The following is a 19,495-nucleotide window of genomic DNA, read 5'->3' as shown; positions in this document are numbered from 1 at the left end:
ACAGCTGCCACCATGTTTTCTGCCGCAGCAGAGAGGAGAAATATATCTCCTGATCCTATAAAAGAGGGTACCCGATCAAAGAACGACGAAAAAGGCGACGGCGATGTCGAACTAGTCGATTCCAGTAGTACGTCTAATCCATTTCTGGACGTTCCATTACTGACACGACGAAGAAGGGAAAACAGATCGTGATGCAAACCGGGCGACCACGAACAATGCTGATGACGGGGATAAAGAGCAGAAATCAAGGAAGGTAGTAGAGGAAGCGTAGTGATGCGCAGCACAGTAATATGATAGAGACGTTTAATAGACTAGATCAGATTAGCAGATGAATCACGAATATACCGACCATTCTTCTTTAGGTTCCAAGTCATTTTTGCAAGCAGCAGAGTTACCAGTATATGTCCCCCGCCCCGCGCTACAGTTTGAGGACGAGCACCTGGAACAGGGAAGACAGGGTCTGAGTCCTTCTGGATTGGAAGAATCGGGATAACCTTCCTGCCAGTTGAGGTGGTCAGGAAGGCCAGACCGCTATACTTGTAAACTGCATTATGATAACACAGTGAAGCTATTGTATAGGTTTAGCCCCTAGGGTCGCCACGGCCGGAGTAGCGAGGCAGCCAATGCGCTTGCTATTTTACCTTTCTCATCTGTCACACTTCACGACTTGCTTGCATAGGTAAACGACGATCTGGCAGAAGGCTCCCTGTAAGTCTGGCAGTAAGAGGCCTTTAATTTCGTACAACAAAGAGCAAAACTATATAAATACCAAGTACTCTAGAGTAAAACTACGTGTAAAGCAACAGAATAATAATTGTCGTTGAAAGCAATACTATACTGTGCTTGTTTTACATAAGTGGCCTGTCGTCGACACTTATAGTTCTTTCTCTGAGACAGCACTCCTGGTTGCACACTTGACCCGTGGAAGTCTGTCCTTTCCCAGTATCACACGCTGCTTTATAGGTGAGATCACAAATTGTTTCGTTATTTTCCAGCACGGTATGTAGACCAAGCAGCGAGCATGCGGCTGATCTGACCAGAAGTAAACTCGGTACGGCAAGTGCTGTGTATGGATATATTAGCAATGCACTGTACATAGCCAATTGAATGGAATACTCACTCGGCAGTGTAAGTCATGTGGTTATGGATAGGATCCAAGCCAGGTAGAGTAGGACAAGTGTCGCTGCCAACCGGACAGCCCTGGGCGCCTTGCTTCAATGCCTCAGCGGGAGTGTCGGCAACCTCATCGCCAGCTCCATCACATCCATCTTGGAATGTGTGATAGAGGTAGAGCCAGTGGCCAACTTCATGTGATGCCACCTTTCCTTGACTAAAAGTATCGCTGGACCCGCCTGGGACAGTGAGCCTGCTAATGTAGCAACCATCGGCATAAAATCCAGTACTGCCGACTGCGACATTTCTAGGGAAGGTGCAGTACCCTCCCTCAAAAGAGCCGTGGACGTATAAGTTAAGAGAGCCGTAGCCGCCCTTTCGGAGCTTCTTTCTCATTTCCATGTCGTCCTTCTTGGCAGTCTGGTTCCCATTGAAAATCCAGTTAGCACTAACGTCCCATTTGGCATTAACGGTCCAATCAATATCTGTGAGAGAGAAATTAAAACCAGTTCCAGTAAAATCGATGTTGAGCTGTTCCATCTGAGCTAATATTGTGTCTCGCTAATGCCATACATTAGATTGATTACAGAGAAGCCCTTTGATTAGGAGATAATCTCACAGTAAGATAGCCCCCTTCTAAAGTGTTCGATTTTGCGACAACGTGGACATAGGTAGGTACAGTAGTAGTCGCACCAGCTACCATTAACTCGCCAACATCTGCGTTAGCTATCTGTAGGCGAGATTCATTTCTCTCCTCCTCGCTAGGCTCAGCAGTGCCGCAAAAACCCTGCCTAGCGGTAAGCGGGTTGCCCAAGCAGGTAGCAGCAAGGGAGCCAGCAAGAAGATACGACTTGATAAACATTTTTAATCAAGGGTAAGGATAAAAGGTTTAGCAAATTTAGAAAGCAAACTGGTCAGAATGTTGAAAGTAGTATGAACAATAAACCAGAGGCACTCCCAAGCAGCCTTTTATAGATATATACCCGGCTTCACCTGGCGGCAAAACTATGAGAGAATAAGGGCGATGTAGAATACTATACGCACGATTTAGCTTCCCTAATCGGTGCTGTGGGTCTAATATACATTTTAATTGCTGTGGTTGTTCTTGTGTACTAATTTGGAAAATCGTTCTATCTTGGCAACTCTAATTTCCGTGTTTGGAAGTTGAGAAGACGAAGCTAATATTCGGGTGTTGCTATTTACCCCGCCTCCCCATCCTTTTTTTATGGACTGTAACTCTATATACCACAGCTAACACCAAGTAAGAAGCTCCATCAGCCAAGTAGCTCTTGGCACTCAACCGATAACGTTATCCGTGTCAACGTCTTCTATAATATGTTCGTCCCAAGTAAGTGGTACCCAATTGGTCCTGACGTCGCCGAGAAATTTTGAATACAATAACAGTTAGCAATCTAGACAAAATTCATAGCACCCAGTGTCCCAAATAAATTGGCCCGAGAGTTGGCTGCGTTCGCTTGTGTGACGTGTTGTTTTCGGCTCCCAAGAACATATCAAGCCAGCGGTTTATGTTTGCGGAGAAGTGAGGCGAAATTGCATTAAGCTTCTAATTGATCAGTTATGGTGTAAATAAAACTGGTAGCTAGGACTCAACCCATCATGGCACGGGCAAAACTTGTACATTTGTGTACAGCCTATTTGTTCACTTAGAGTGAAGTTGGTTCTCCTGAGATAGGACTAATGTTCTGATACTTCACTCGCAGGGACTCGAGTCAAGGCAACGTCTTCTCCGCCACATATTTATCTAATTCAATTTACCATAGCCAATCTAAAAATGAAGATGAAGTCTAAAAGTTCTTTGCTCTCTACATTTTTCATGTATTTTGAACTACTTGTGGACGACCTCCAACACTCTAAACCAGCATCCTCCATCCTCCCCATGCACATGTGCAATTTTCAAGCCAGCACTATCTAGAAGGTCCGTCCACTGCTTTTCACTCCTTTCCACTCCGCCAAATGTCAGCATGTTAATATCTGACCATGCTGTTTGGATATCAACACGACCGCGCGGCATCACAATTTCGGATATCAGAAGGCGCGATACATTGGGTGACATTGCAGCTGCGAGATGTTGCAGAATTACAAGACAATCTGAATCCGGCCAGTCATGCAGGCAGCGATGAATGTAATAAAAGAGAGCGCCTGAGATTATCGAAATCGTGAGTGTCTTGATCAATCTTGAAGGTGAAGACAGCATACCTTGGACCGGTTGCGGCTTGAAGAAGTCATGTGCCATAGCCTCTACACCCGGAGGCAATGGAGTTGCAATCCCGTCAATCACCTGTTTCTGATCTTGCATCACCATTTTGCCCTTGATCTCTGCACAAGCCTCTCGGATTGCAAGCGTGGCCTGGCCTATGCCGCTCCCGACATCTACCAGCAGAACAGTCTCATTGGTAGTATCCACCTCACCAAACTTTGATTTGAAAGGGAATAGGCTGTAGGGAAGGGAGGTTTGGGAAGAACGAGCCTGCATTGCATCGTTGAAGTTGTTGAATCGATCTGGATGCTGAAGAAGGAACTCGAACATTGACAAGCCGTGAGTATCGTGTGCAAAGGTATAAGGATTGTTGCTCCGTGAGATGGGATTGAGATACCCATTTTTCTTGAAGAAGTCGGGCATTCTAGTGCTGGCGACGCAAATCTCGTCAAACCTAGGGAGCAATAATTCGTTAGCTAAACTCTTCGAACATTACTTGGACTATTCGCACATCATTTTAAAGTTGGCTCGCAAGGGACCGTCCAAATAGACCTTCGAATTTGCCGTGTGCGTGTACACTTCTGGCTGTGGTTCCTCGAAGAATGTAGGTACGACTACACGCATCAGGCGCACTATGCGTCGTTAGCTTTAGGAATGCCGTTGTCATTTGTCAATCACAAACCGAGAAGATTTTCATCAACCCCTAGCTTCTTAGCCAGTTCCGGCGCTGACATCCCACTCCCATCGACCGGCAAGGCATCAAAAACGCCCATCTCCAGCAGTGTTCTAACTGAGCTTGAACGGAGGCACTACTTCCACAAACTAAAATCAGCATCGCATCTCATTGTGTTTTGTGGCAAGCAAAATGGTACACCCTACCTCTTCGTAATGCAACATAACCATATTCAAGGGTCCGTAGATGGCGCTCTGCATCTGTTTCACGTTCTCAACCATCGCGACTTGACACTGAGAGATTTGGCCGACTGCTTCGAGGTCATCGGATGAGATATTCTTCTCAAATGTGGAAGAATACGCTTCCACAGCGTCGGTGAGGGTTCGGAGATTGGATTTAATAGCATTGTGCTGGGCTATCATCTGTTCTCTGTCCATTTTTGCTATTGTAGATAGCGATTAATGGCTGATGATTTGAAGCTGTCAGCTCGTTCACAAGATCAAACGGCGATAAGGGCTGCAAAACAATTCCAACGCAATGGGTACCAAAGAAAGCTTCTAGGCGAGACTTGTCAATAGTAAACTAGATTGTAAACCAGGAATGTCTCGTGGGTTGGAAAATCATCGGCCGCTGCTGTTTGAGGGTGCCGGTCTTCAAAATCTGTCACGTCGATGCAACTCGAAGGCCCCATGCCCACTCTCATGGTTCGCCGGGCCCCCTGTGATAGTGGTATATGGGCGTGTGCATTAAGCAATCCCCTACACCGTAGTCGCTCTAGTGCCAAATAGTTCAGATCTGCCGTCAGGGATCTAGAAAGCGGGGAGTTAGCCCGGGTCGTCCGAATGTCTTACACAGCTGAAAGGCTTGTCTGATGCGCCAACTGCACTTGGCGGTGTGTGTGAAGTAATATTTAGCGAGACATGTACTGCTTAAAGGAAAATAGGCAGTCTAACGTCCCAACTAGTTAGTCCTACTCTCCTCCTGGGAAGACAACGTCTGGTAGTCTCTTAGTAGTTTTGGGTTTAACGTAACTAACACCCGGTCCTAAACGTGATTGAGACGCGGTGAGTAGGACATAAGAGTAGCTGACAGAACGGCCATGTTAACCCGAATAGCGCACACTCTACATCCTTAAGCAGACATTGACTAGCATTGTGATCATTGTGACAGAAAACCGGGAAGCGAAGCCTTTCCCTGCAGAGAGATCTCCATCGGGAAAATTGTCTCGCTAAAGCGGGTTCGGAGTAAAGGTTATCGACATGTCATAAACTACTTGTTTTCTGCGCAACTACGGACCCACTGCCTCGGGATTAGGGCTGTGTGGTTCCAGCAAGTCTCATGCGGTAGAGATGTATGAATGGATGGGCAAGGTGTATGTTGAGATCTGCAAGACTGCCAGGTCGTGGCGGCAAGCGAGACCAGGGACATTCTCACCCATGTCCCGGCTGCATTTGCTATTCCGTAAAGATGTGGACCACATAATTGTGGCAGGCTGAACAGAAAAAGAGATTGTCTTGACTGAGACACATGCAATAACGATCACAGAGTATCACAAATATCACAAAATTGATTATCGTACATACGACATGTGGCTAACTCCGGTTGGAGTGTATGTGTGAATAGAAGCTGCAGATCCCCGAATTAGGTGGTTCACTTTCTAATAGGCGCAGGAAGTAACTCGATAGGACCCTGTCGTTTCTGGATGATATCTGCATGCATGGGAACTGCTTTACCGTGGTGGCAAATGCATGTCTGGACTCTAGAGCGCCAACAGGGCGAGGTCAGTTCGAAGATCAGATGGGCTGACAGGCTAGCAGTGTCAATGATACGTCTGGTACACTTGACACGTTGTGAGACTACGCAATTGCACAAGCAAGACACGTCGTTGATCAGATGCAAGTGGACATGGAGCCACACTCTCGTCAACCTAGAATGTGCGAAACGTCGGTGTCGCGCTTCTCTTATCTCTACTGTATATTTCTGAGCTTGACTACCTTGGGCTCGTGCCACTCAATTAGAGGAGAAAAAGAGGAATAGTTGTGAGACATGCTAGCTAAACAATCGTTTGAGTGTCGTAGAAGTCGCGGTACACAGCCGATAGGATGGGTATGACATGAGGAAGAAGGAAGTTCTGCGGCAAAGACCTAGCCACCAGCTGTTGAATGCAGCCATTTGGGCACATTCAATCCACTGTTTCCCATGTCATTTAATGCACAAACTGTCTATTCATCACCTGTCACCATTTCTCCGCTTCTCGTCTGCTAAGGTATTGAACGACAATTGACATCTACATTCCTCTCACACCGTTCCTTCTCGAGACAAGGTCTGTCGGCTCCAAAATCTACGTCATGGCCACCAAAGTATATTCGATGGATCAGGGCGGTGATACAGTACTGCTACTCAGAAGAAGTCAAGCATGGGACGTTGCTCACGCCATTGAATACGCTGCAAATAACTCTATGGCGGCGCTCCAGCCATTGTTTCCCAGTACCGATAACAATTCAGGACGTGCCGACAACAATGACGCTGTCCATGAATTGCGAGTTCTCGTTTCATCCTGTCTCTTGGCCAACACTTCTACCGTTTTTCGGCGCCTATTAGACAGTAGAGGGCAGGGAGACGCGTCTTCCGCCTCTTTCCAAAATGCCGGGAGCAGTGACGATTTACGCCGCCAAGAGCAGCCATGCGGTAGTCAACAGTACCTGACCCTGGCTGTGGGCGATTCTGATATGGAATGTTTCCTCATATTATTGAGCATCATTCATGGACGAAGAAGTGATGTACCGAGTGAAGTTAGTCTTGCAACACTGGGCAAGTTTGCCTTATTGGTACAATATTACCACTGTCATGAGATTACGAAGCCTTTTGTGGATGGCTGGATTTCCAAGTTAGAGAACACGGTTCCGAAGTCGTATGGACGAGATTGTGTACAATGGCTGTTGATATCTTGGGTATTCTCTCGGAGCGATATATTCGAAATAATGGTAGCATTGCGATGAGGCCAGTGGTCGGAATGGTCCGGTTGAACTTGGACTTGGCCTGGTCCAGGCCGTGAGGATAGACCTGGTCTGACGACTCCTCAAGACTGTGGGTTTAACTGGTCCCATGGTCCTTGAAGGTCGGCTATGATTAGGTCGAGTTGTGAGACGTACGTGTTAGCGGGAGGCTATATCTTAGCCCAATATACTTAGATCGTGTCTTTTGTCTTTTCTTCTGTGCATTTCTCTTGCCTTCGCATCTTGTCTGCCTACAGCAGAATTGTATGAACAATTCATTTCTTCTCACCACCGTAGAAACAATAGAGCCTGACGGATAGATGAGACATATAAGAGCCTTTACAATTTACATGCGTAGAATCCTGCCAACGGTCGGCCGAGGTTAAACTCCATCGGAGAACTCCATGCAACGACGTAGCTTTAGTATTGCACAACTCCCACCGTAGCGAACCATCATAATTCTTCGATTCTTAGCCATATCAGTACACAACGAGCGACCAGGAGTTTTGCAGCGATAACGTACCTAAAAACTGACATTCTTCAGTTTTACCAGCAGATGAGCTCATGGAGCACTGTAACCAGGCGGGAAACACTGTCCAAGTCAATGCTTTGAGCAATCCGATTATTCCATCAGTGGGCACTTACGTACTTTCAGATTTGCCAAACATATTAGCATGCTGCAAAAGATATCTTCGATTGAACACAAAGGTAGATACTTACACCCTGTAAAGTGCCAGGCGTATTAGCATTGCCGTCAACTCAATTCTTCGTCAAGCACGACTCGATACTTACGTGCTGGCCAGCTCTATTAGCATACTACGTAACCGGGTTTCTGTTACCTACAGGGTAATACTTACATTCTAGAGTTTGCCGGCTATCTTAGTTGTCTGTATGATCTAACCCCATATTGACTATGGATAGATACTCACCATCTAAGAATTTGTGGCCGCATCATTAGCACAATGCTCGTAAGCAGATTCCTGGCCAACCATGTAGATACTTACATACTTGCGTGTTACCATTCATATTAGCGTGTCGCCATTCTTTATCGACTTCGGGTAGATACTTACACCCTAAAGATTGCCAGTTGTTTAAAGCCGCCAGCAATTAAAGACCTGGACAACCACGAATGGAACTTACTTGCTGGAGTTTACCAAGGACGTTAACACTCCACGCACTAATAACCCCCTTTACCCTTTGAAGTGCACTTACAAACTAGATGATACCAGCTATGTGAGCATATCGTTTATTCCCATTTTTTAACGAGCATGTGGAGGTGCTTACTATCTAGAAGTTGATACGTGTTAGTGATAAGATGCCGCTGCCATTCTAATTTCTCGTCCATTAAAGGCATATACTTACACGCTAATGTACTTATATTAACAACTCAATGTAACTTTTTTTTGGCAGTCAAAGATTCTTACACACTAAATAGCCGGTTATTTTAACGTGTTGTCAAAATAGTACGTTTTTGGCAACTATAGGATATGCTCACATGCTAGCATTTCTCATCCATCTCAGTTTGCTGCACGATAAGGTTTCTTAACAGTGAGAGAGAGATACATACGTGCTGCCGCCAACCCTTTATGTTAACATTCTTTCTCAGTGCAATTCTTGTTAAGGGACAGGTAAATACATACATCCTACATATAACCAGCTATATTAGTATACGGCAATAATCTGAACGCTTCTTAGCTATGGGGAAATACCCACATGCTAGAGGTCACCAGTTTGTCAGAGGGCCATATGGTATTGTTGCTTAACACCAATGGGTTGGCACTTACACACTAAAGCATCGAGCTGTGAGTGTGCTCCTGGCCGTGTAACTAGCCAACAACGTTCCGTACTTACACACTAAATTTACAAGTTGCATAAGCATTTTACCAGTGACTCGGAGTAAAGTAGATAGCGTACAGGCTGATATTTCCAGGTTAGCCTATTATAGCCGGCAGTTCTTTGTCAGCCACCAAGGCAAACTTACTTGCTAGAGTGCAACAGCCAAATTAACTTATCTGCAGCAATCCAATTCTCGCACCAGCAGCCGGCGATACTTACGCCCTAGAGTTTGACACCTACATTAGCATGGTAATCCGTTCTCCCTAGAGCACATATAAACACTTACTAGCTAGAGTTTAACAATTGTGTTAGTAGCTGCGAATAATCCAATTCTGAGCTAGCTACTGGTAGATACTTACCGTCTACCAATTACCAGCAGTGTTAGCAAAATGGCCTAATACCTCTACATCACTTATCAAACTTACTTCCTAAAGCTTTGTATGAACAAATAGCCACCCCATACAATCCCACGGTCAACCCTGGTGCTTACACACTAAATTTGTCAGATTCTAGCACATGCCAGCAATTAACTCCTAATCAACTACAAGCATATACTGACACGCTGTAGTTTCGCGAAAGATTAGCATGCTGGAAGCTCAATTCTTGTTAGCAGTGGGCATCTGCGTACTTGCTAGCATTGTGTTTTGTATTTTAGCATTCCGATAGTAATCTGACCTCACCCGCTGTGGGCAGATACCTACGTACTAAAAATTGCCAGCCACGTCAGCATGGCTCTTGGAATTCTACTTCCCATTGCCCAAGGATTTAGTTCCTTAAACTAGCAGGCTTTTTGTAGTTAAAGGCTTGCTAAGAACAACCCTGAATGTATACTTACTTCCTTGAGTTGGCAATACCTGTTAGTATCATATAACCCCATGGTTCTTTATCAAGCAGGAATAAAATATTTACAGGCTATAATTCAGCAACAGTGTTAGCACGCTGCTTGTAATCCCATGTATTGTCATGCATATATAAATACGTACTATCTAGAGGTTGCCGGTCATGTCAGCGGACTACCAGCAGGTGGGCTATCTTGGTAAATGTGTGCAATGGCATACGCACTGAACATTATCAGCCTCGTACACAATACAGCCAGGTAGGTATCTGGGATGAACTTACGTCAACAGTTCCCGCAAGAACCGCTTGAGTAGCTGCCGTTACACCGGTAACCATAGCTAAAAGCGTGATTTTCGTGTTCATATTGTTGATCGTACTCCGGAATTAGAGACAGTCAAGGTGCAGATTAACTGGAGTTGATTGGTGAGCGTTGATGGTCTGTGAATCCCCATCTTTTACTTGCCAAGGTTTTAAACATGTCCTAGCAACAACTTAGTAAGCCTCCTGCAACCGAGACGCAGTTGACGACAGATTGGGAGAAGATGATTCTTGTGATACATCGATGTTTCGGTAGCATTCAGTCATGCCGGAAAGTCTACGATCCTTGATGGAGGCGGGGATGGTTGTCCCGTTGTCTCCCGGATGAACTTTGTGACAATTATTCAAGTATTGCGGGTGGCAATGAGACATGCCGTTGTATCATGCAACCCCTAGGCCAGTGCACTTTCAGCTGCCGGTTCTGTATGTGGCGCCTGTCATTTCATGGGTATGCTTATGGATATTGACGCCGAACCCACCTCAGCTACAGGTATACATGCATGTCTTAGTTATCGCATCTCAAACACTTTCAGTTTCCAAGGCATTTTGCAAAAGAAAAAGCAAAGTAGTACCATTACTAACTGTGATACATTTCTTCTAAATGCTTGTTCATAGTACTTGGTGTGCCTTTACTGAGCACCACATCCGCCGGTTACGGTCTTGTATTGAGACACAGGTGTGCTTGTAGTCTGCCTTCTTTCTCATTCAGCGCAGGATGGTTACATTGCCGACCGTAATACAGTCAGGCTGGCTGCCCTCAGCCTATCAAATTGAACCCCCCAGACGTCTTTCATGAGTATTTTGCTCCATCGAGGCCTAAAGGCTGTCGATTGGTAGATTTAGCCAACAATGTGGTCACATTATTACAGGCCAAGACATCGGATCCAGAAGCTCTTGCCTCTAGCTTTGTGCATGGACGCCCATTATCCTGCAATCGGTGTCGCCGGTCTCCATAACGTCAGATAGTCAGGATGTTATGATGTACAGAGGTTACAGATAATCCAACCTTTGACCCAGCCGACTAACGGCACATGGTCAGTCTGACCGCATTATCTAAAGCAATGCAAAACATCTTGCAGACGCCTTTCGTAACAACTTGGAGAATATGGTGAGCTTCCAGCCGATATCTTGGTTATACAAACGCCATTGCGGCTGAATGTTAGCTCTACGTTTAATGGTAGACTCATCGCTCCAAAACTTTGTATTGTGAATTCCATCTTCTTGGGGAAGTTCACACATTATGCATGTGCGTACTCTATTGGTAGCAGGAATGTCTCAAATATGGGAATCTGGCTTGTGTATGTTGCAAGAACGTAGCCTAACAGAAACTAGGAGCCTCGTGGGGATGTACAGAGTAATAGATGCCATGATCGTGATAAGGTGATGTCTTATGCACTGAGTATAAAGTAGCAATGTACACCTCCTCTGTTGCAATCCACCCTTCCCGCCCTCCGCACCTTGCTCTCCTCTCTTTACACCGATCGTTGTATGTAATTCTGAGCAAAAATGAAGGCTTTTTGTTTTGTTCCACTCTTGGGGATATCAACTTGCTACGGGCTCCATGTTGGTCAGACGATTCGAACATCTAGCGGGCCTGTTCGTGGCCACGCGGCGACTGACGAACCTGGCGTCTCTGCATTTCTGGGTATTCCTTACGCACTACCACCATTAGGAAAAAGAAGGTTTATGCCACCAGAAAAGTACCATGGAGACAAACTTATCGATGGCAACAGTGTCGTAAGCTTTTCCCGCATCTTGATATATTTGATCTCTCACTCAGTCTTTATCATAGGGATTTTCTTGCCCAGCAAGCACACCCTTCTCTCCAGATGACCATGACTTCAGTAATTACGATATGGCGCTTGCCAATCTGACTGCCCAAGGAATTGCAACTCTGTCAGACTTATTCCAGCTTACAGACACGTTCAGTGAAGACTGCCTTAAGTTGAACGTTTGGGTGCCTACCGGTGGTGAAGCTAAAAAAGCCGTGATGATCTACATCTATGGTGGTGGTTTCACCTACGGGAGTACTCAGAGTAACTTTTACGATGGGCAGCATCTTGCAGCCGAGCAAGATGTTATCGTCGTCACTTTCAAGTAGGCCACTCTGAACCCAATAAGGCACGATGTAATTCTAATACTCCCACTTTTAGCTATCGGGTCAGCATCCTAGGATTCCACGGTGATCCAGAATCGAAAAATCGTAACCCCGGACTTCTCGACCAGCGGCTGGCGGTGGAATGGGTGAGGGACAATATTCACGCTTTCGGTGGTGACTGCTCACGATTGACGCTATTTGGTCAATCTGCCGGTGCTGCCTCGGTGGACCACTATGCGTACGCCTATGCGTCAGACCCTATCGTCTCTGGCCTTATCATGGAGTCTGGTGCGGCTGGTTTTGGTAGATCGTTGCCGCCCAACAACGCCGAGGCGTGGTACAATGTCTCTGCTACACTTGGTTGTGGCACAAATGCGACTACCAGCCCTTCCCAGATACTTTCGTGTTTGCAAGGGAAGAATGTCAAAGATCTGTATGCTGCGATTGGGTCTTACAGCTTCGGACCCAGTATTGACGGCATCACTGGCCATGCCGACTATCCCAGTCTTTCAAAAGCAGGCAAATTTGCCCAACTGCCTGTTTTGATTGGAAATAACGACTTCGAGGCCGGTGCATATATTCCCATATATGCTCTCAAGGGGGCTACACTCCCCCATGAATACTGGGTGAACCTCACTAATTCAGAGTTCGCGTGCCCGGTAGGCGCCCGAGCAAATGTCAGCGCTTCTCACGACCTACCTATCTGGCGCTATCGCTGGTTCGGAAACTTTCCCAACACCAGAATTTTCACAAATCCTGATAGTGGTGCCTGGCATTGCTCCGAGATTCCCTTCATTTGGAACACGCTTCCAACCGGAGCTGGAATTCCTGCAGATACTAAGGAAGAGATTTCGATTAGGAAATACGTTCAAGGGGCGTGGGCAGCCTTTGCAAAATCTCCGACAGACGGATTGGCAAAGTACAAAGGTGGCTGGCCTCAGTTTTCACCGTTTGAGCCGACGCTGATTAGATTGGCCTACGATAATGTGACGGGAACGAATGTTGCAATGTCTGGGATTTATGACGGAGCGTGTCTCACGACGTACCCTATAGCATAGTCACTTTGTAACGGACAAAACACCGCTTGTAATTCTCAAGAAGTACACGTAATTAATATTGGGTTTCTTAAAATTCTTAAAATTACACAAACCGTGACCTTTTCCGCTGCTGTAGAGGCGGCAATGCCGGTGGCGATGGCTATGCCCAATGCTTGAGTACAGGTGCAAATACACTCTTTGCAGTAACGTTATGCAAATATCGGATGGCCAGCGAGATTTCAATTTGGCAGACTAGGCTACAGGGGTTTCAAGGTTACCCAACCCCAACTACCTCGGTACGTAGTACGTAGTGCCCAGGTAGGCAACGGAGTGACAAGAATCACTCAAGGCGACACCGCAAGACGCTGCCGCGTGCACACCGAGGCAATCGGTTGAATTACAACATGGGTTGACTCAATGTCTGATCACTGTAAGCATGTTCTAGATGCTGACGGAGAAATGACTGAGTTTCAACTTGTAGAATTGCTCAAGACATTGGTCTTATTATTCGCTGTCATGTCTTGTAGTTGTGTGCGGGCGTTTCGGGTGTCGATTTTATTGTCACCCCTCCGTGGTTTTCTCTGTCTAACCAGTCTCATGGACTCGTGAGAGTAAGTGGCTTGACCAAGTCAAGCTGTGCATGAGGAAGTCCTCACCTCTGTTCCAGGCGGATGTGATTAGGCATCACATGAGTAAAACGTGAGACAACATTGATAGTTGGAAGCGCAGTGGGGGCAATAGTATGAATTTGACCTCTTTCGGGACGGTAGTTAGGTAGAGGGTGTCAAGTACGTATTGCCACATACTGTAGGTCTAACTCTGATCGGGGAATCGGCCTGGCCATGATTGGGCTGACGAGTAGAGTCTGCAGCCATCCCGTGTTCTGTGACGTATCGAAAGACAAGATGAACTGGTGTATCAATGCCTTTACATGGCAGGTGGTAGCCTTATTGGCCGCATGGCCACCGAATGTAGTCGATATACTACTGCTACTACAAGTATAAAAGCCATGGTTGGTAGGCACAGCGTTTGCCATCTCGTTCAAACCATCTCTTATTATCCATCTGCAAGATGCGTTTCATTCAAGAGTTCGTCCCTGCGATAACCGCTCTGGCCGCGGCGTTGGTTGGAGGAGCATCTGCAGTCACCCACGGTGAAAAGTTCGCCCCAGATGCCGTTCTTCGCGTCACCGAGGTTGAGAGGAAACAGTCATGTGTGCCTGCGAAAGAGATTTTGGTAGTCAATGGCACTAGTCCAGGGCCAGCTCTTACATTCACGGAGGGTGACACGGTTTGGATCAGAGTTCACAATGATATTCCTCATCAAAATCTTACTATGGTATGTTCAAAGCGGCTCGTTTGCACCTGCCAGCGTCACTTTCCTCGTCCGCAGCCTAATTTCTTTCTACCTACGGTTTCCTCCTGAATTGAAGAATCTGAAGGAGACATGGAGACCTCAGTACGCAAACTTGGCTAACTTCTAAGCAGCATTGGCATGGCCTTACAATGGGAACAGCTCCCTTCTCCGATGGAACTCCCCAGGCTGCACAGTGGCCCATTCCACCTGGTCATTTCTTTGACTATGAGCTTCATGTTCCAATTGGCATGGCGGGAACATACTTTTATCATTCGCATGTCGGATTCCAAGCCATCTCTGCTACGGGGCCTTTAATTGTAGGAGAACCCTTTCCCCTTTGGTCTCTACAGTGTTGACATTTCGTTTGTCCACGTTACGGCTACTCTATGCACCTTTTGTCGTACTGATATATCACAGATTGAGGATCTGCGTGAACCCCCCCACCACTACGACGACGAACGTATCCTTTTGATACAAGATGTCTTCCCACACACTGATGAGTATATCGAGAAAGCGTTACTTGCTGTTCCCATGGAGTATGAAAGAGCCCAAGAAATGGTGCTTATCAATGGAAAGGGAGGCGGACTAACTAGTCCGGGAACGAATTGCAATTCGTCGCTGGCTGTCATTAACGTTGATCCTGGAAAAACCTACCGCATGAGACTTATTGGTGGAACTGCCTTGTCGTTCGACATTCTGGCCTTTGAGGGGCACGAGAATCTCGAAGTGATTGAAGCTGATGGGTATGTCTGCCTCTACGCCCCTTTCTTTCCTTTAGCAATGGCCCTAACAATGAAATAGAGCGTACACTGAGCGACACAACACCTCGTTCATGCAGGTCGCTCCCGGCCAACGATTTAGCTTTCTTCTTCATACTCTTGAAAAGCCAGAGAAGCAGTATTACTACTTGCAGGTGGAAAGCCGCGAATTTGGAGGACTCACTCGCTCGTACGCAGTCCTCAACTATGGCGCTGAAGAAGCAACAGGAGACAGTCCCGCAGTCTATCCACCAGAAACGCCTCCCATTACCTTGCCTGAAACGGATTCGTACTGGCTAGAATACTCACTTCGACCGTACAACAACTCAGCGCACCCACTCGCATCAATGTCAGCACAGAATTTTCCCAGGGCAGACGAAGTGACGCGACGAGTCAATATCACATCTCATCTTTCGATTCCTAACGGCGGCCTACTTTACAAGCTGAACGGCTACACGTGGAATGAAGGTCTCATTCATGAGCCTTACCTTGTATCTCTCTATAAAGATGGCGGTTCCAACTGGCCCTCTATGGAACGCGCTATCCAGAATGATGGTTTGGATCCAGTAACTTATGCATTCCCAGCTCGCATGGGAGAGGTGCTTGAGATTGTTGTTCAGGGAACCGGTTCTGAAGGTAATGGAACAGAGACGCATCCCTGGCACGCTCATGGGGCTCATTATTGGGATTTGGGCTCTGGACCCGGTGTGTATGATCGCGAGGCAAATGAGGCAAAATGGAAGAGTTCTGGAGGACATCCCATTAAGAGAGAGTAAGTTTTGTTCTCATTTTACTTCTCCCCATCCGCCAACGAAAGGGCTTTTTGGATGCTAGAGACTTTACGAAGAAGACGAACACTAACCCTTGGGATAGTACAACCAACCTCTACAAGTATACCGGAATGGCACCAAATGGAACTCTCTCAGCATGGAGGGCCTGGAGAATTAAAATTGATCATCCAGGTGTATGGATGATTCATTGCCATCTCTTGCCGCATATGGTATGGGGAATGAATACGGTGAGTCTTCCTGTCGTTGCGAAAAACTCATATTCAGGGAAAAAATACTAATGCAGTCATTACAGGCCTGGGTTATGGGGAACCAGTCTGAAGTGCTTGGATTGATCGACCGACCGGGTGTGGAAGGCTATCTTGCATACGGAGGAAGCGTAGTTGGCAATGAGACCCACCCCCCTGATGTGATTGAGTTCTTCGAACTCAGTGACTGGGTTAGTGACTGGAGAAAAGAGCAAAAAGGGGATGCGGCTCCGAAGTAGACGGGCTCGTTTAGGGTCTTCCAAATTCCAGACGAGGAGAGAGAGACTAGACACTACACCCAGCGGAATGGACAGGATGAATATCGTTGTCACCACTGCAGCAAGGCGTATCCATCATACTTGGACTACACAAAGCAAGATAATAGTTTAATAGTGAACGCAATAGTATGATAACATGGTACAATATGCAAGTCTAACGTAATAAATTGATGTTTTCTAGTAAACCTATGAGAAGATCCCTTACCCTGGAAACCGAACAGTCACAACACCAAGGATAGACTTGCCCCAGGGTACCTCCGTCTACGGAACTACATATTCATACATATGTGTCAATCATCCCAGGAAAGTGGCTAGCTGGGCAGGCTCCATGTCACACGGGACGGCCCTTGTCACAGCACCCGTATTTCCGATGATCTACGAATGATCTAACCACTTAAGGCACGGAAGACATCTTTATGCAGGCCTGGCCAATTATCGCTCTTGCTTTACTGTTGGGACGCAGAGGGACATGCGCCTTTTCACACGGGCCGAACCACAATGAGCTTGACAGATGCAATAGAATGCATGTGGACTAGTGGGCAAGTTGGCACTCCACCAAACTGGTATTGGCCAACACATTTCACCCCCCTAGATGGCGTTCGCAACTCGGCACTATGAACCGGTGTGAGCAGCAGTTGCAGTCTCGATGTGTCATGTCTCAGTGTGCCGTGTCTCAGCCTCTTGTGTCTGCAGAGGCGTGTCTTGGTGTTCTTTGTTCCAGGACTCTGTGTCTCAATGTACCGTGTGTTGATACGCCGTATGTCGGTGTGACGTGTGTGGCTCTGCAAAGTCTCTTGTTGTTCGACTTAATTGGCACCTCTCGCATGATCACTGGCCGCTTCGTATTCAGCCAACTCGGCCGGTTGTGTTTGAAGCCGTCGACTTGCTGTTCAGCTCCAAATGGGGCCATATGCATATTGACCCCCTGTATGTATGACAAGTTCATCAATTTCCCTTGTACAGTTACGCCTGGAGCCTTCGGCGCGGATTTCTCGATCTTATGCGATCTCGGAAACGTCTGACGCACCATCACAATAATACCAGAATAACATAGTAACTAAAACTCGAGTATTGTTTTGTAACCTTACTAAAGTAGCTTACACTCGATGCACGCTTCTGGCTCACTTCCTCTCCAGATATTCCCAATTTCCAAGCCACTTCTCGCAAGCAACAGCTTCCACTGACTTTCAGTCCTCTCCATCCCTCCCATGGGAAACATAGAAATGTCCATGACTGCCTCCTGCATTGTCCCGTTTGAATCCGGTAGTACCATATCAACTAACAACAACTTGCTTTGTGGCTGCGTTCTCAACAGTGGTACAATTTGTTCTAGGATCGTGGTACAATCGTCATCGCTCCAGTTATGGAAAATGTGGCGATAATGATAAAAATAAGCACCTTTGACGGATTGAGGGGTAAAGATGTCGTAACCCATAAGCTCAACACCTGTTGGCGGCGTGGGAACAGCGTCAAGTGTAGAAGGTAGGTCTTGCACAATAAATCGTCCCTTGATCTGTGGATTTCTTCGGCGGATCTCGGCCACTATGGAGAACTTGGGTTAGCATTTGTGCTTTATGCAGGCTTGCTTGAGTAGAAAAACAAAAACCAGCATTATGCTTGCAATCGACAATTCATCTAGATGTACTTGTGACAGGTCTAGGGATAGTGCGCTTACTGATGTGACCTTGGCCCCCAGCCACATCTACGATCGCTACATCATTGTCTTGGAGGTCCAATTTCGCAAGCTCAGTTCCCCATGGATAGGCATCTAGAGGGTTATGTGATGTCATCGCAGCAACCATATTGAGGGCTCGGTCGGGATGAGAACCTAACCAGGTCCAGAGTTCTTCTCCGTGGGCCCATTGAAAAGGTGTCCCCGTCAATTTTGTAGGTGCTTTGTATTGTCTCTCTGCTAGAGTTTTTGGCATTGCCATGATTGATGGAATGAGATCGAAGAACATAAAGTTGTTGAATGCACGGTGGTCCGGATGTAAATAAGGTTTACCAAGAGAAGTGATAACAAAGCTTGGACCTTTTGGACCCGTGGTTTCGACAAAGAGATGGGCCGCTGTGAGTTGACGGAATAGGCGGACTGTACGAAAGTTAGTAAAATATCACGGGTAGTTTGCTACGCCGAGGGATGGAATGCTCACTAATAATTATTTCGTCTGCCCCAGTAAGGGCTACAATTTCCGCGATGGAAACTTCGTTTCCTCCTTGGAACTTGTCCCATAGCTCCAGTTGCGATACGATCTCGAGTGCAGCACTGACATTGACCTTTGCGAACGTTAACGGATTAGTTGGCTTTCCACAGTCCACGTTGCTTTTGTGCTGTCCGCTCCGAAGAAGGTTGTCGACTTACTTGGAACGTCCGAGTCCAGACTTCTCCATTTGGTTCCTCCAAAGAGCTCAAAAGTTTTTGAACTTCATGCTGAAGTCTTCGTCGGGTAAGGCGTAAGTCGCCTTGAGATGTGGCCGATGTTTCAAAGCTGGCTGCCGCCTCATTCACACCTTGCACTAAAGCGAGAATTTCTGACGGGGACGCGTAGGCATTCGACATATCGACAATGAGGCTTCGGTTGAGTCGTACTGAATGTAGTTAGAGTCAGAGAAATCAACGATGGGTGAGGTGTGTCGGTTCTTTCATCCAGGAGGTGGGATTTCTGCAGCACCACCTTGACGTGAGGTATCTTACATGTATCGCAGCCGCTTTACTGACAGTCTGACCTGTGTCCTTGGTCTTTCTAGTACAGATGTATACTGGACATCGGCAGTTATAGCACGTCTGATTGACCAGACTGGAAGCATGGGCTTGCTGAAGCTACCATGGATATTGAACGAGAATTGGCCGAAAAGCAAAAAAAAAGAGAGCGGAATAAACGCCGCATTTCGGCACCATGGAGAGCAACGACGTACTCAGCGTAGCGATCAACTCAATCCA

At 46.7% G+C, this 19,495-nt stretch overlaps 5 protein-coding genes across 5 annotated transcripts; 2 read left to right on the top strand and 3 right to left on the bottom strand.

Annotated features, from left to right (window-relative positions):
- Nucleotides 1-984: 984 nt before the first annotated feature.
- On the bottom strand, nucleotides 985-1,975 carry VFPPC_06381 (metalloprotease 1 protein; the record flags this gene model as incomplete). The annotated part of the gene is made up of 3 exons (XM_018285423.1): nucleotides 985-1,063; nucleotides 1,121-1,674; nucleotides 1,733-1,975. The coding sequence occupies 3 exons, from the start codon at nucleotides 1,973-1,975 to the stop codon at nucleotides 985-987; spliced, it is 876 nt and encodes a 291-aa protein (XP_018142551.1).
- A 1,090-nt stretch (nucleotides 1,976-3,065) lies between these two features.
- On the bottom strand, nucleotides 3,066-4,441 carry VFPPC_14024 (O-methyltransferase; the record flags this gene model as incomplete). The annotated part of the gene is made up of 6 exons (XM_022428900.1): nucleotides 3,066-3,071; nucleotides 3,149-3,273; nucleotides 3,331-3,785; nucleotides 3,843-3,963; nucleotides 4,014-4,140; nucleotides 4,211-4,441. 6 exons carry the CDS (start codon nucleotides 4,439-4,441, stop codon nucleotides 3,066-3,068), a joined length of 1,065 nt encoding a protein of 354 aa, XP_022284321.1.
- Nucleotides 4,442-11,497: 7,056 nt separating this feature from the next.
- VFPPC_06380 (alpha/beta-Hydrolase) lies at nucleotides 11,498-13,147 on the top strand (the record flags this gene model as incomplete). Its single annotated transcript, XM_018285422.1, has 3 exons — nucleotides 11,498-11,728; nucleotides 11,784-12,088; nucleotides 12,145-13,147. The coding sequence occupies 3 exons, from the start codon at nucleotides 11,498-11,500 to the stop codon at nucleotides 13,145-13,147; spliced, it is 1,539 nt and encodes a 512-aa protein (XP_018142549.1).
- A 1,050-nt stretch (nucleotides 13,148-14,197) lies between these two features.
- On the top strand, nucleotides 14,198-16,515 carry VFPPC_06379 (cupredoxin; the record flags this gene model as incomplete). The annotated part of the gene is made up of 6 exons (XM_018285421.1): nucleotides 14,198-14,464; nucleotides 14,614-14,799; nucleotides 14,900-15,225; nucleotides 15,284-16,012; nucleotides 16,114-16,258; nucleotides 16,324-16,515. 6 exons carry the CDS (start codon nucleotides 14,198-14,200, stop codon nucleotides 16,513-16,515), a joined length of 1,845 nt encoding a protein of 614 aa, XP_018142548.1.
- A 1,126-nt stretch (nucleotides 16,516-17,641) lies between these two features.
- VFPPC_06378 (O-methyltransferase) lies at nucleotides 17,642-19,114 on the bottom strand (the record flags this gene model as incomplete). The annotated part of the gene is made up of 4 exons (XM_018285420.1): nucleotides 17,642-18,096; nucleotides 18,230-18,646; nucleotides 18,708-18,831; nucleotides 18,917-19,114. 4 exons carry the CDS (start codon nucleotides 19,112-19,114, stop codon nucleotides 17,642-17,644), a joined length of 1,194 nt encoding a protein of 397 aa, XP_018142547.1.
- Between the last annotated feature and the right edge of the window lie 381 nt (nucleotides 19,115-19,495).

Source organism: Pochonia chlamydosporia, chromosome 5, assembly GCF_001653235.2.
Source record: "Pochonia chlamydosporia 170 chromosome 5, whole genome shotgun sequence".
Classification (NCBI taxonomy): Eukaryota; Fungi; Ascomycota; class Sordariomycetes; order Hypocreales; family Clavicipitaceae; genus Pochonia; species Pochonia chlamydosporia.
This window is presented reverse-complemented; position numbering and strand designations above follow the sequence as displayed.